The sequence below is a fragment of the Bombina bombina genome, chromosome 3 (genome assembly GCF_027579735.1).
Source record: "Bombina bombina isolate aBomBom1 chromosome 3, aBomBom1.pri, whole genome shotgun sequence".
Lineage (NCBI taxonomy): Eukaryota > Metazoa > Chordata > Amphibia > Anura > Bombinatoridae > Bombina > Bombina bombina.
In genome coordinates, this window is record NC_069501.1 from 360,988,670 (window position 1) to 361,005,239 (window position 16,570).

The following is a 16,570-nucleotide window of genomic DNA, read 5'->3' on the forward strand; positions in this document are numbered from 1 at the left end:
CCTTTCTGAGCTTGCTGCACAAGGTTCGGTTCTGAAAATTTAGATATTCAGAGCTACCTTTTACGACTCTGGGGACCAGTTGTCTTAACTAGAGTGCAGTTGCACGGTGTTAGGGGAAGATTCTATTCTCTGCTCAGACTCCCGGCCTTAGTCCGTGGTTTCTGTATCTCTGGGGTCTGGGCGTTGCCTCCCCCTTTTTCTATGAGACTGGTTGGGCCTCTGTTAGCCTGACCTAGTTTCTCAGGTTTTTACTCTAAGGACTCGTTGTGCCCTTTTTTAGGGTTTTTTTCTGGAGTTCCTTATGCTTGTTTTCTATGTGTCTTTTCTTCTTTGTGGAAGAATATGGTAGTTTGTTCCCTTTCTCTAGTAAGAGGTGTGTTGTTTGGAGACCGACTGCTGGGCCACGGGGTCTCCTGAAGGCTGTTGGCTCAGTTGCGTATAGTTCCTGCAGTCTCTAGCAAGGCTTGTGAACTATCTGCGGGTCAGTGTCCTTGGGCCTTTTTTCAAGGGTTGTTGTCGACTTTGGAACAAAGCGGGATTTTGTTTGGTAGGGGTTTTTCAGGCCTGGTGCCCTCAGAATGGGCCGCCTCTTGTACCCTCCCGTTTTAGCATTCGGTGTCCTCTATAGCTTGGGTTTTGTTTTCCCAAAAGTAATGAATGCAGCTGTGGACTCTTTCCATTTATGAAGAAAAACTTAAATTATGCTTACCTGATCATTTTCTTTTCTTCAGATGGAAAGAGTCCACAACTCCCCCCCCCCCCCCCCCCCCGTATTTTTGTGGGGCGTCTGTATCTTCTGGCACCTTTTCACCCTGATATTTCTTCAACTGTTCCTTGTTCCTCAGCAGAATGACTGGGGGATGAGGGAAGTGGGAGGAGTATTTAAGCCTTTGGCTGGGGTGTCTTTGCCTCCTGGTGGCCAGGTTCTGAATTCCCAAAAGTAATGAATGCAGCTGTGGACTCTTTCCATCTGAAGAAAAGAAAATTATCAGGTAAGCATAATTTAAGTTTTTTGTTCCTTTCAAAACTTTAAAGGCAAGCTCCCCTCTTCCAAGCAGGAACAGTTCAAGCCTTCCTGGAAGTCCAATCAGTCTTGGAACAAGGGGAAGCAATCTAAGAAGCACGCAAATGATTCAAAGTCAGCATGAAGGGTCTGCCCCCGATCCAGGAGTGGATCTTGTTGGGGGCAGACTTTCTCACTTCACTCAAGCCTGGGTTTGGGATGTTCCGGATCCCTGGGCGGTGGACGTCGTGTCCCAGGAATACAAACTAGAGTTCAAGACCTTTCCTCCCAGGGGCAGGTTCCTCCTCAAGATTATCTGTAGACCAGATAAAAAGAGAGGCATTCTTACATTGTGTTCGGGATCTTCCCGACCTGGGAGTGATAGTTCCTGTTCCAATACAGGAACAGGGTCTGGGATTCTACTCCAATCTGTTCGTAGTTCCCAAAAAAGAGGGAGCTTTCAGACCGATTTTAGACCTCAAAAGTCTAAACAAGTTTCTTAGAGTACCGTCATTCAAGATGGAAACTATTCGCTCCATTCTTCCCTTGGTTCAAGAGGGTCAGTTCATGACAACTGTAGACCTAAAGGATGCGTACCTTCATGTTCCCATCCTCAGGGATCATCACAAGTTTCTGAGGTTCGTGTTTCTAGACAAACACTTCCAATTTGTGGCTCTTCCATTCGGCCTTGCCACAGCTCCCAGAATTTTCTCAAAGGTCCTGAAGGCTCTGTTGGCGGTGCTCCAGTCACGGGGCATTGCAGTGGCGCCTTATCCGGACGACATTCTCATTCAGGCGCCGTCTTTTCAAAAAGCAAACTCTCATACAGAGATCTTGTTGTCTTTTCTTCGCTCCCACGGATGGAAGGTGAATTTGGGAAAAAGTTCCTTGGTTCCAGCTACAAGGGTAGTGTTCTTGGGGACCATAATAGACTCCCTATCAATGAAAATATTTCTGACAGAGGTCAGAAAAACAAAGACCTTCGACTCTTGCCTTGCCCTTTAGTCCTCTCCTCGGCCATTAGTGGCTCAATGTATGGAGGTAATTGGTCTGATGGTAGCTGCCATGGACATCATTCCGTTTGCTCGGTTCCATCTCAGACCTCTGCAGTTATGCATGCTCAGGCAATGGAACGGGGACTATGCAGATCTGTCTCCGCGAATAGAACTGGATCAGGCGACAAGAGAATCGCTTCCGTGGTGGTTGTCTCAGGAACATCTCTCCTTGGGAACCTGCTTCCGCAGACCTACCTGGGTGATTGTGACCACGGATGCCAGCCTGCTGGGATGGGGAGCAGTCTAGGATATGGGTATATGGACTCGGGAGGAGTCAGTTCTCCCCATAAACATCCTAGAGCTGAGGGAAATCTTCAATGCTCTTCTGTGCTGGCCTCAGTTTGCTTCAGCCTGGTTTATCAGGTTCCAGTCGGACAACATAACTTCAGTGGCTTACATCAACCATCAGGGACAAACTCTGAGTTCCTTGGCTATGACAGAGGTAGCCAAGATTATCCAGTGGGCAGAGACCCACAATTGCTGTCTATCTGCGATCCACATTCCAGGAGTGGACAGTTGGGAAGCAGATTTTCTGAGCAGACAGACCTTTCACCCGGGGGAGTGGGAACTTCATCCGGAGGTGTTTTCCAACTTGATTCTCAAATGAGGATGGCCGGAGCTGGATCTCTTGGCATCTAGACAGAATGCAAAGCTCCCGAAGTACGGGTCGAGGTCAAGGGATCCTCAGGCTGTAGTGATAGATGCTCTGGCGGTTCCTTGGAATTTCAGTCTAGCATACCTATTTTCTCAGTTCGCTCTCCTTCCACAGGTCATTGCTCGAATCAAATAGGAGAGGGCTTTGGTGATCCTCATTGCACCGGCGTGGCCTCGCAGGATCTGGTATGCAGACCTAGTGTAGATGTCATCTTTTCCACCTTGGAGACTTCCACTGAGGAAGGACCTTCCACTTCAAGGACCCTTTCTTCATCCAAATCTGAAGCTGACTGCTTGGAGATTGAATGCTTAATTCTATCTAAGCGCGGGTTTTCGGAGTCGGTCATTAAGCTTGTGACTAGAAAGATTTACCTTAAAATATGGCGCAAATATCTGTTCTGGTGTGAATCCAAGGGGTTCTTGTGGAGTAGAGTCAGGATTCCTAGAATGTTGTCCTTTCTCCAGGAAGGTCTGGAGAAGGGTTTGTCTGCGAGTACTTTGAAGGGTCAAATATCTGCCTTGTCTATATTGTTGCATAAACGTCTGGCGGACGTGCCAGATGTGCAATCCTTCTGTCAGGCCTTGGTCAGAATCAGGCCTTTGTTGAAACCTGTTTCTCCTCCCTTGAGTCTTAACCTTGTTCTTAAAGTTCTTCAGCAGGCTCCGTTTGAGCCTATGCATTCCTTAGATATTAAGATGTTATCTTGGAATGTTTTGTTTCGTGTTGCATTTCTTCTGCTCGAAGAGTCTCTGAACTCTCGGCATTGCAGTGTTAATCCCCTTACCTTATCTTTCATTTGGATAAAGTAGTTCTGCACACTGTTAGGTTTCCTTCCTAAAGTGGTTTCGGATAGGAATATTAACCAGGAGATCATTGTTCCTTCTTTGTGTCCTAACCCTTCTTCTCATAAAGAGCGTTTATTGCACAACCTAGATGTGGTGCGTGCGTTGAAATACTATTTGCAGGCAAATAAGGATTTTCGCCAGTCTTCTGCTTTGTTTGTCATTTTCTCTGGGAAATGCAAGGGTCAGAAATCTACAGCTACTTCTATTTCTTTGTGGCTAAGGAGTATAATTTGTTTGGCCTATGAATCTGCTGGACAGCAGCCCCCTAAGAGAATCATGGCTCATTCCACAAGGGCTGTTTCTTCTTCCTGGACCTTCAAAAATGAAGCTTCTGTGGAACAGATTTGCAAGGCTGCAACTTGGTCCTCTCTACACACTTTTTGGAAATTCTATAAATTTGATACTTTTGCCTCGGCTGAGGCTTCTTTTGGGAGAAGGGTTCTTCAAGTGGTAGTGCCTTCTGTTTAGGTTCCCTGTCTTGTCCCTTCCTTATCTGTGTCCTCTAGCTTTGGTTTGATTCTTAACAGTAATTGATGATCCGTGGGACTTGCCGTGTCATTAGAAAGTAAACAAAATTTATGCTTACCTGATAAATGTATTTATTTCTTGACACGATGAGTCCATGGCCGTCCTGTTTTTTCAGACAGTTTTTTTGTTTTGTAAACCTCAGGCACCTCTGCACCTTGTGTTGCTTCCTTTCTCTCCTTTTCCTTCGGTCGAATGACTGGGGTTTGTGGGAAGTGAAGTGATACTTAACAGCTTTGCTGTGGTGCTCTTTGCCGCCTCCTGCTGGCCAGGAGTGATATTCCCAACAGTAATTATTGATGATCTGCGGGCTCACCGTGTCAAGAAAGAAAGAGAAATTTATCAGGTAAGCATAAATTTCGTTTAACATTTCCCAGTTTTGCATAACCAACACTGTTATAGAAATATAATAATTACCTTGTATCTAAGCTTCTGCTGACTGCCTCCTTATCTCAGCTCTTTTGACAGACTTGCATTTCAGGCAATTAGTTCTGACTCTTAAATAACTTCACATGCATGAGCACAATGTTATCTATATGAAACACATGAACTAACGCCCTCTAGCTATAAAAAAAATTGTCCTATGCGTTTAGAGGCGACCTTCAAGGGCTTAGAAATTATTATATGAGCCTACCTATATTTAGCTTTCAACTAAGAATAGCAAGAGAACCAAGCAAATTTGATGATAAAAGTAAATAAGAAAGTTGTTTAAAAGTGCATGCCCTATCTGAATCATGATTTAGACTTTAATTTGGACTTTACTATCCCTTTAATTTAATATACATTTTCTCAGCCAGATTTACCCCTGCATAGGCGTGATAAATATTTGATCATTTCTGCTTTAGAATTTACTCTTATCCAGGGTATCAACCCCACCTAGAAGATTGCAACATGGCATTGAAAAATAATTACTTTTGCAGATAGTTTAAAAAGTTTAATTAGCTTTCCCATGTAAACAAAAGTATCTTGTCTTTATAATATAGTTTATGTTGCCAACAAAGACTAGACCTTTTAAATAAGGGATGGACATACACAAAAACATCACAAAGCTGAAAACCTTACTTTCTCTTTCCACCCCTTTCTGATATTTTCTGTTTTGTTTTGTTATTTTAATTCTATCCTTTGGACTGGATGTACATATACTCCTAGACCAGGGGTGTCAAACTGGCGGCCCGCGGGCCTCATGCAGCCCACAACCTAATTTTGTGCGGCCCACGTCACCTCCATGAAAAATATGAAAAATAATAATTAAAAAATGCTTATTACTTAAAGGGACACTGAACCCAAATGTTTTCTTTTGTGATTCAGACAGAGCATGTAATTTTAAGCAACTTTATAATTTACTCCTATTATCAATTTTTCTTTGTTCTCTTGCTATCTTTATTTGAAAAAAGGCATCTAAGCTTTTTTTCTTGGTTCAGAACTCTGGACAGGACTTTTTTTATTGGTGGATGAATTTTTCCACCAATCGGCAAGGACAACCCAGGTTGTTCACCAAAAATGGGCCAGCATCTAAACTTACATTCATACCAAGAGAAAGAAGAAAATTTGATAATAGGAGTAAATTAGAAAGTTGCTTAAAATGTCATGCTCTATCTGAATCACAAAAGAAAAATTTGGGTTTACTGTCCCTTTAAAGAGCGAGTGTGCTTACTGTTATGGCTGTGCATACGTGCAACCTCCATTCAGCTCTCCATTATAATGACTGTATCCCTTTGTTCTGGTGAGCAGCTGCACTATGGAAGCAAGATCATTAAAACCCCTCAGTCTTTAACGAGTAGCATTGTTATTAAAAAGAAAAAAGTAAACAATTATTTATTTGACTCATGCAGCACTTCTTTATGTGTGTTCATTACTATGGCAGCACTGATTTCACGCATCCTTTTTAACCCTTATTTTCCATAATTTTATCTTTAACTAAAATCACATAAAATATATATTTTATATTATGTACAACAGGTATATGTCTGTCATTATATAAACAGTGGGTCGTCATGCATTGTGAGCCACTATTTAAAATGCAAAGGAAATGTTATATTATGCGCATGTGTATGCTAAACTTTGAGTGCTCTCATAATAGGGCTACTAGAGAAAAAAATAGCACGGATGGAACGTGTGTGTCACCTTCTTAAAAGCATTAGAGTGCATTTCATCAAGCCAGAGTAAGTTAATTAGGAATTACAGAACCCAATCTTTTGAAATATATAGCAAACACCACTGCTTTTGTTTAGCAATGTCAAGATATGTAGGTAGTGTGCGGCCCACGTGACTTGCACTTGTATGGAAACTGGCCCACGACTCAAATGAGTTTGACAACCCTGTCCTAGACACTGTTTCTCCCTTACTTATGCCCTTTATTTTTATTTATTTTTTATTCCTTTTTAATGTATCATTTTTTGGGTCTTGGGGGAGATATTTTTGGGTTTACATGCAGATTTCTTGCATATTACTTTTTTAGGCTACTGCATTTAGCTTTGTCTATGCTTGCAAATATTTGCTGGGCTATGAGAGACACTCTACATATTTAGAAGTAGTACCTTCTACTGCATATAATATGAATTTCAATCTATAATCTCTCTCCCCCCCCCCCCCCCCCCCCCAAAAAAAAAAAAAAACACCAACCAGAAATTCTTCAGTTTTCATGGTATGGGCATGTTTTTCCTCCTTGACTTGCCAAAAAAAACACACACAACAGGGTTCAAATCTTGATTTCCTTTAACACACTAGTTGCAGTGTGTGTACTTTCTGTAGAAAAAGCTAATCAGCCTTCATTTGGTTAAATCCTATTGATGACAGAAAAATGTGTGGAGCAGTTATGCAACCCTTACTTGGGTCCATCATTCTAACCTCTATACATTACCTCACTTTTACAGTGCCCAACATGGGAAATAAAACAGAACAAGGAGGAGAAAGCCAAGAAGATGTGGGAAACATCAGTGCCAGCACATGTATCAAAGAGGAGGGGGGCACCATTGGAGGTCTAGACCTTTCTGAACTTCTGTCATTTACCATTGCCCTGTATTTGTTAATCCCTTATTAGACTTAATGTTATTTTAGCTGTAACAGAGACTCTGAACTGTGCTCTGGTTTATTGCCAGTTTACAAAGAAACATAGATTTCTCCAACATAGGTGTGTCCGGTCCACGGCGTCATCCTCACTTGTGGGATATTCTCTTCCCCAACAGGAAATGGCAAAGAGCCCAGCAAAGCTGGTCACATGATCCCTCCTAGGCTCCGCCTTCCCCAGTCATTCTCTTTGCCGTTGTACAGGCAACATCTCCACGGAGATGGCTTAGAGTTTTTTTAGTGTTTAACTGTAGTTTTTATTATTCAATCAAGAGTTTGTTATTTTAAAATAGTGCTGGTATGTACTATTTACTCTGAAACAGAAAAGAGATGAAGATTTCTGTTTGTAAGAGGGAAATGATTTTAGCAACCGTTACTAAAATCGATGGCTGTTCCACACAGGACTGTTGAGAGGAATTAACTTCAGTTGGGGGAACAGTGAGCAGACTTTTGCTGCTTGAGGTATGACACATTCTAACAAGACGATGTAATGCTGGAAGCTGTCATTTTCCCTATGGGATCCGGTAAGCCATTTTTATTACAGAAAGAAAAAAAAGGGCTTCACAAGGGCTTTCTAAGACTGTAGACATTTTCTGGGCTAAATCGATTTATATTTTATACTCCATAGCCTTGAGGAATTATTTTAATCTTGGGAATTATGTAAAATAACCGGCAGGCACTGTATTGGACACCTTATTCTCTAGGGGCTTTCCCTAATCATAGGCAGAGACTCATTTTCGCGCCTGTATTGCGCATTTGTTTTTGAGAAGCATGACATGCAGAAGCATGTGTGAGGAGCTCTGATACATAGAAAAGACTTTCTGAAGGCGTCATTTGGTATCGTATTCCCCTTTGGGCTTGGTTGGGTCTCAGCAAAGCAGATACCAGGGACTGTAAAGGGGTTAAATATAAAAACGGCTCCGGTTCCGTTATTTTAAGGGTTAAAGCTTCCAAATTTGGTGTGCAATACTTTTAAGGCTTTAAGACACTGTGGTGAAATTTTGGTGAATTTTGAACAATTCCTTCATACTTTTTCGCAATTGCAGTAATAAAGTGTGTTCAGTTTAAAATTTAAAGTGACAGTAACGGTTTATTTTAAAACGTTTTTTGTACTTTGTTATCAAGTTTTTGCCTGTTTAACATGTCTGAACTACCAGATAGACTGTGTTCTGAATGTGGGGAAGCCAAGGTTCCTTCTCATTTAAATAGATGTGATTTATGTGACACAAAATTTAGAGAAAATGATGCCCAAGATGATTCCTCAAGTGAGGGGAGTAAGCATGGTACTGCATCATCCCCTCCTTCGTCTACACCAGTCTTGCCCACACAGGAGGCCCCTAGTACATCTAGCGCGCCAATACTCCTTACTATGCAACAATTAACGGCTGTAATGGATAATTCTATCAAAAACATTTTAGCCAAAATGCCCACTTATCAGCGAAAGCGCGACTGCTCTGTTTTAGAAAATACTGAAGAGCATGAGGACGCTGATGATATTGGTTCTGAAGGGCCCCTACACCAGTCTGAGGGGGCCAGGGAGGTTTTGTCTGAGGGAGAAATTTCAGATTCAGGGAAAATTTCTCAACAAGCTGAACCTGATGTGATTACATTTAAATTTAAATTGGAACATCTCCGCGCTCTGCTTAAGGAGGTGTTATCCACTCTGGATGATTGTGAGAATTTGGTCATTCCAGAGAAACTATGTAAAATGGACAAGTTCCTAGAGGTCCCGGGGCCCCCCGAAGCTTTTCCTATACCCAAGCGGGTGGCGGACATTGTAAATAAAGAATGGGAAAGGCCCGGTATACCTTTCGTCCCTCCCCCCATATTTAAAAAATTGTTTCCTATGGTCGACCCCAGAAAGGACTTATGGCAGACAGTCCCCAAGGTCGAGGGGGCGTTTCTACTCTAAACAAACGCACCACTATACCCATAGAAGATAGTTGTGCTTTCAAAGATCCTATGGATAAAAAATTAGAAGGTTTGCTTAAAAAGATGTTTGTTCAGCAAGGTTACCTTCTACAACCAATTTCATGCATTGTTCCTGTCACTACAGCCGCGTGTTTCTGGTTCGATGAGCTAGAAAAGGCGATCAATAATAATTCTTCTTCTTATGAGGAGATTATGGACAGAATTCGTGCTCTCAAATTGGCTAATTCTTTCACCCTAGACGCCACTTTGCAATTGGCTAGGTTAGCTGCGAAAAATTCTGGTTTTGCTATTGTGGCGCGCAGAGCGCTTTGGTTAAAATCTTGGTCAGCGGATGCGTCTTCCAAGAACAAATTGCTTAACATTCCTTTCAAGGGGAAAACGCTGTTTGGCCCTGACTTGAAAGAGATTATCTCTGATATCACTGGGGGCAAGGGCCACGCCCTTCCTCAGGATAGGTCTTTCAAGGCCAAAAATAAACCTAATTTTCGTCCCTTTCGCAGAAACTGACCAGCCCCAAGTGCTACGTCCTCTAAGCAAGAGGGTAATACTTCTCAAGCCAAGCCAGCCTGGAGACCAATGCAAGGCTGGAACAAAGGAAAGCAGGCCAAGAAACCTGCCACTGCTACCAAGACAGCATGAGATGTTGGCCCCCGATCCGGGACCGGATCTGGTGGGGGGCAGACTCTCTCTCTTCGCTCAGGCTTGGGCAAGAGATGTTCTGGATCCTTGGGCGCTAGAAATAGTCTCCCAAGGTTATCTTCTGGAATTCAAGGGGCTTCCCCCAAGGGGGAGGTTCCACAGGTCTCAATTGTCTTCAGACCACATAAAAAAACAGGCATTCTTACATTGTGTAGAAGACCTGTTAAAAATGGGAGTGATTCATCCTGTTCCATTAGGAGAACAAGGGATGGGGTTCTACTCCAATCTGTTCGTAGTTCCCAAAAAAGAGGGAACATTCAGACCAATCTTAGATCTCAAGATCCTAAACAAGTTTCTCAAGGTTCCATCGTTCAAAATGGAAACCATTCGAACTATTCTTCCTTCCATCCAGGAAGGTCAATTCATGACCACGGTGGATTTAAAGGATGCGTATCTACATATTCCTATCCACAAGGAACATCATCGGTTCCTAAGGTTCGCATTCCTGGACAAGCATTACCAGTTTGTGGCACTTCCGTTCGGATTAGCCACTGCTCCAAGGATTTTCACAAAGGTACTAGGGTCCCTTCTAGCGGTGCTAAGACCAAGGGGCATTGCAGTAGTACCTTACTTGGACGACATTCTGATTCAAGCGTCGTCCCTTCCTCAAGCAAAGGCTCACACGGACATTGTCCTGGCCTTTCTCAGATCTCACGGGTGGAAAGTGAACGTAGAAAAAAGTTCTCTGTCTCCGTCAACAAGGGTTCCCTTCTTGGGAACAATAATAGACTCCTTAGAAATGAGGATTTTTCTGACAGAGGCCAGAAAATCAAAACTTCTGAACTCTTGTCAAATACTTCATTCTGTTCCTCTTCCTTCCATAGCGCAGTGCATGGAAGTAATAGGTTTGATGGCAGCGGCAATGGACATAGTTCCTTTTGCGCGCATTCATCTAAGACCATTACAACTGTGCATGCTCAGTCAGTGGAATGGGGACTATACAGACTTGTCTCCGACGATACAAGTAAATCAGAGGACCAGAGATTCACTCCGTTGGTGGCTGTCCCTGGACAACCTGTCACAGGGGATGAGCTTCCGCAGACCAGAGTGGGTCATTGTCACGACCGACGCCAGTCTGGTGGGCTGGGGCGCGGTCTGGGGACCCCTGAAAGCTCAGGGTCTTTGGTCTCGGGAAGAATCTCTTCTACCGATAAATATTCTGGAACTGAGAGCGATACTCAATGCTCTCAAGGCTTGGCCTCAGCTAGCAAAGGCCAAGTTCATACGGTTTCAATCAGACAACATGACGACTGTTGCGTACATCAACCATCAGGGGGGAACAAGGAGTTCCCTGGCGATGGAAGAAGTGACCAAAATCATTCAATGGGCGGAGACTCACTCCTGCCACTTGTTTGCAATCCACATCCCAGGAGTGGAAAATTGGGAAGCGGATTTTCTGAGTCGTCAGACATTTCATCCGGGGGAGTGGGAACTCCATCCGGAAATCTTTGCCCAAATCACTCAATTGTGGGGCATTCCAGACATGGATCTGATGGCCTCTCGTCAGAACTTCAAGGTTCCTTGCTACGGGTCCAGATCCAGGGATCCCAAGGCGACTCTAGTAGATGCACTAGTAGCACCTTGGACCTTCAAACTAGCTTATGTATTCCCGCCGTTTCCTCTCATCCCCAGGCTGGTAGCCAGGATCAATCAGGAGAGAGCATCGGTGATCTTGATAGCTCCTGCGTGGCCACGCAGGACTTGGTATGCAGACCTGGTGAATATGTCATCGGCTCCACCATGGAAGCTACCTTTGAGACGAGACCTTCTTGTTCAAGGTCCGTTCGAACATCCGAATCTGGTCTCACTCCAACTGACTGCTTGGAGATTGAACGCTTGATCTTATCAAAGCGAGGGTTCTCAGATTCTGTCATTGATACTCTTGTTCAGGCCAGAAAGCCTGTAACTAGAAAAATTTACCACAAAATATGGAAAAAATATATCTGTTGGTGTGAATCTAAAGGATTCCCTTGGGACAAGGTAAAAATTCCTAAGATTCTATCCTTCCTTCAAGAAGGTTTGGAGAAAGGATTATCTGCTAGTTCCTTGAAGGGACAGATTTCTGCCTTGTCTGTGTTACTTCACAAAAAACTGGCAGCTGTGCCAGATGTTCAAGCCTTTGTTCAGGCTCTGGTTAGAATCAAGCCTGTTTACAAACCTTTGACTCCTCCTTGGAGTCTCAATTTAGTTCTTTCAGTTCTTCAGGGGGTTCCGTTTGAACCCTTACATTCCGTTGATATTAAGTTATTATCTTGGAAAGTTTTGTTTTTGGTTGCGATTTCTTCTGCTAGAAGAGTTTCAGAATTATCTGCTCTGCAGTGTTCTCCTCCTTATCTGGTGTTCCATGCAGATAAGGTGGTTTTACGTACTAAACCTGGTTTTCTTCCGAAAGTTGTTTCTAACAAAAACATTAACCAGGAGATAGTCGTGCCTTCTTTGTGTCCGAATCCAGTTTCAAAGAAGGAACGTTTGTTGCACAATTTGGATGTTGTTCGTGCTCTAAAATTCTATTTAGATGCTACAAGGGATTTTAGACAAACATCTTCCTTGTTTGTTGTTTATTCTGGTAAAAGGAGAGGTCAAAAAGCAACTTCTACCTCTCTCTCTTTTTGGATTACAAGCATCATCAGATTGGCTTACGAGACTGCCGGACGGCAGCCTCCTGAAAGAATCACAGCTCATTCCACTAGGGCTGTGGCTTCCACATGGGCCTTCAAGAACGAGGCTTCTGTTGATCAGATATGTAAGGCAGCGACTTGGTCTTCACTGCACACTTTTACTAAATTTTACAAGTTTGATACTTTTGCTTCTTCTGAGGCTATTTTTGGGAGAAAGGTTTTGCAAGCCGTGGTGCCTTCCATCTAGGTGACCTGATTTGCTCCCTCCCTTCATCCGTGTCCTAAAGCTTTGGTATTGGTTCCCACAAGTGAGGATGACGCCGTGGACCGGACACACCTATGTTGGAGAAAACAGAATTTATGTTTACCTGATAAATTACTTTCTCCAACGGTGTGTCCGGTCCACGGCCCGCCCTGGTTTTTTAATCAGGTCTGATATTTTATTTTCTTTAACTACAGTCACCACGGTATCATATGGTTTCTCCTATGCAAATATTCCTCCTTTACGTCGGTCGAATGACTGGGGAAGGCGGAGCCTAGGAGGGATCATGTGACCAGCTTTGCTGGGCTCTTTGCCATTTCCTGTTGGGGAAGAGAATATCCCACAAGTGAGGATGACGCCGTGGACCGGACACACCGTTGGAGAAAGTAATTTATCAGGTAAACATAAATTCTGTTTTTGACGGCAGATAAGAACCATAGGCCCAGCAAATGTGCCTGATATTTCCTTCAAAGTATAAACTTATCTAATTTGATAAAGATACCCTTATGCCTATCCCATGCATTCTAAAAAGTCTCCCACAGTGTTTGTCATTACCACCTCTTGTGGAAGTTTATTCCATGAATCAATCACTCTTTCTGTAAAGAATTGCTTTAGCTTGAGATCATGATCCCTTGAACTACACGATCATATTAGCATTTATTTTAGCCACTATAAATGTACTTTGTGGTTGATTTGCAATCTATAAACCATTTATTTTCTCAACTACTTTAACAAGGATTATTAAATGTATTGTAAAGTTTTCCTTTGTTTATTTATTTAACATTGCTGCTTTTTCTCATTAAACCATTACCTGTTGTTCTCTAGGATATGCCTATAAAATGGGCTGAGCATGCAGGTTAATCAGACCTGCTAATGTTGTCTGTGTCTAAACACACAACTTAATAGTTAATAGTTAGATATTTGCAATGCTAATTATGGCTGGGGGAGTTCAACGATTTCAACCTGTTATTTCAGATGCGAAAAAAAATTACTCTTTCTACTACCCCCACTGGGAGATTAGTGCTATTTTCTCCTGATTACATAGCTTTCCTGCAGAGAATATGTTTGCCACTTATATTGAAAACACAATTAACAGTTTCATCTGGTAAAATCAGCTATTTTAAATAACAATATAAAGGTAAATGAGCAATTTGCAAATAAATAAACTCCAGCTTGTACAGTGGAGCATTGGGAACACATTAAAGGCATATGAAACCCCAAAAAAATCTAAAAAAAAAAAAGTTTCCACATTTACTTTTTTGCGGCAGATGGGGGCAGAAGGCTTCTGCCTTCATATATTAAGGGAGCATTGATCTGCTCCATTACCATATAAAGCCAGATCGCAGATCAAAACAGACAGTGACAAGTCAGTCACATCACTGATACAGTGTCTGTATCAATGATGTGGTGGGAGGAAAGAAAGAGGCCGGTGGGTGGCTCATCTGGCGAGGGGGGAAGGAGAGTTGTCCCTACACTATGGCAAATGATCTCAGGAGGAGTGTGTCCTTACACTAAAGATATGGTTTTCTCAGTTTTTAGTACACTAAAGAATTTTTTTTTAAATACGAGATGGTTTGCAGGGGGGAGGTGAGATAATTAAACCTACAGGAAGAAAACAAATTAAAAAATAGAATACAATTTTACTGTTGTGTGTAATTTCAGTGAGAACTCTAAAGTTCTGTAAAAATTAAAGGGACATGATACCCAAATGTTGAAGAACTTGAAAGTGATGCAGCATAGCTGTAAAAAGCTGACTAGAAAATATCACCTGAACATCTCTATGTAAAAAAGGAAGAGGTTTACCTCAGCATTTTCTAAGTATTCACACCCCACTGTAAAGAGATTTTAGTCCCAGGACTTCCAAGGGAGTGTGCATCTGGCATGTGCAGTCACAGCCATGTTATTTTCCTATTCCGTTTAAAGAAGTTTACTGTGAAATCTCATGAGCTCACAGCAAAGCAATGCAAGACTTCAGCACTGCTGATGCTGATTGGCTATGGGTTTGTTTTGTTTTTTTTGGGGGGGGGTGTTTGTTTTCTCCAACATTGGTGTGTCCGGTCCACGGCGTCATCCTTACTTGTGGGAATATCTCTTCCCCAACAGGAAATGGCAAAGAGTCCCAGCAAAGCTGGCCATATAGTCCCTCCTAGGCTCCGCCCACCCCAGTCATTCTCTTTGCTGTTGCACAGGCAACATCTCCACGGAGATGGTTAAGAGTATGTGGTGAAATTTTGGTAAATTTTGAACAATTCCTTCATACTTTTTCACATATTCAGTAATAAAGTGTGCTCTGTTTAAAATTTAAAGAGAAAAGAACATCATCAGTTCCTAAGGTTCGCCTTTCTGGACAAACATTACCAGTTTGTGGCCCTCCCATTCGAGTTAGCCACTGCTCCAAGGATTTTCACAAAGGTACTCGGGTCCCTTCTAGCGGTTCTAAGACCGAGGGGCATTGCAGTAGTACCGTACTTGGACGACATTCTAATACAAGCGTCGTCCCTTTCAAAAGCAAAGGCTCATACAGACATCGTTCTGGCCTTTCTCAGATCTCACGGATGGAAGGTGAACATAGAAAAGAGTTCTCTGTCTCCGTCAACAAGAATTCCCTTCTTGGGAACAATAATAGATTCCTTAGAAATGAGGATTTTTCTGACAGATGTCAGAAAGTCAAAACTTCTAAGCTCTTGTCAAGTTCTTCACTCTGTTCCACGTCCTTCCATAGCTCAGTGCATGGAAGTAGTAGGGTTGATGGTTGCAGCAATGGACATAGTTCCTTTTGCACAAATTCATCTAAGACCATTACAACTGTGCATGCTTAAACAGTGGAATGGGGACTATACAGACTTGTCTCCAGTGATTCAAGTAGATCAGAAGACCAGAGATTCACTCCGTTGGTGGCTGACCCTGGACCATCTATCCCAGGGAATGAGCTTCCGCAGACCAGAGTGGGTCATTGTCACGACCGACGCCAGTCTAGTGGGCTGGGGCGCGGTCTGGGAATCCCTGAAAGCTCAGGGACTATGGTCTCGGGAAGAGTCTCTTCTCCCGATAAACATTCTGGAACTAAGAGCGATATTCAATGCTCTCAGGGCTTGGCCTCAGCTTGCAAAGGCCAGATTCATAAGATTCCAATCAGACAACATGACGACTGTTGCGTATATCAATCATCAGGGGGGAACAAGGAGTTCCCTAGCGATGAAAGAAGTGACCAAAATAATACAATGGGCGGAGGATCACTCCTGCCATCTATCTGCGATCCACATCCCAGGTGTGGAAAACTGGGAAGCGGATTATCTGAGTCGTCAGACTTTCCATCCAGGGGAGTGGGAACTCCACCCGGAGATCTTTGCCCAGTTGACTCAATTATGGGGCATTCCAGACATGGATCTGATGGCGTCTCGTCAGAACTTCAAGGTTCCTTGCTACGGGTCCAGATCCAGGGATCCCAAGGCGACTCTAGTGGATGCACTAGTAGCACCTTGGACCTTCAACCTAGCTTATGTGTTTCCACCGTTTCCTCTCATTCCCAGGCTGGTAGCCAGGATCAAACAGGAGAGGGCCTCGGTGATCTTGATAGCTCCTGCGTGGCCACGCAGGACTTGGTATGCAGACCTGGTGATTATGTCATCGGTTCCACCATGGAAGCTACCTTTGAGACAAGACCTTCTTGTTCAGGGTCCATTCGAACATCCAAATCTGGTCTCCCTCCAGCTGACGGCTTGGAGATTGAACGCTTGATTCTATCAAAGCGTGGGTTTTCAGATTCTGTGATAGATACTCTGGTTCAGGCCAGAAAACCGGTAACTAGAAAGATTTACCATAAAATATGGAAAAGATATATCTGTTGGTGTGAATCCAAGGGATTCCCATGGAATAAGATAAAAATTCCTAAGATTCTTTCCTTTCTGCA

The 16,570-nt window shown here is 43.1% G+C and overlaps 1 protein-coding gene across 1 annotated transcript in view; it reads left to right on the plus strand.

The window, feature by feature from the left end:
• The window catches only part of USP9X (ubiquitin specific peptidase 9 X-linked), a gene marked incomplete in the record, with an annotated part of 1,177,890 nt that overhangs the window by 935,942 nt on the left and 225,378 nt on the right, over nucleotides 1-16,570 (plus strand). The window contains 1 exon segment of the mRNA XM_053706481.1: nucleotides 6,957-7,061. Coding sequence (XP_053562456.1) covers nucleotides 6,957-7,061 — 105 coding nt within the window.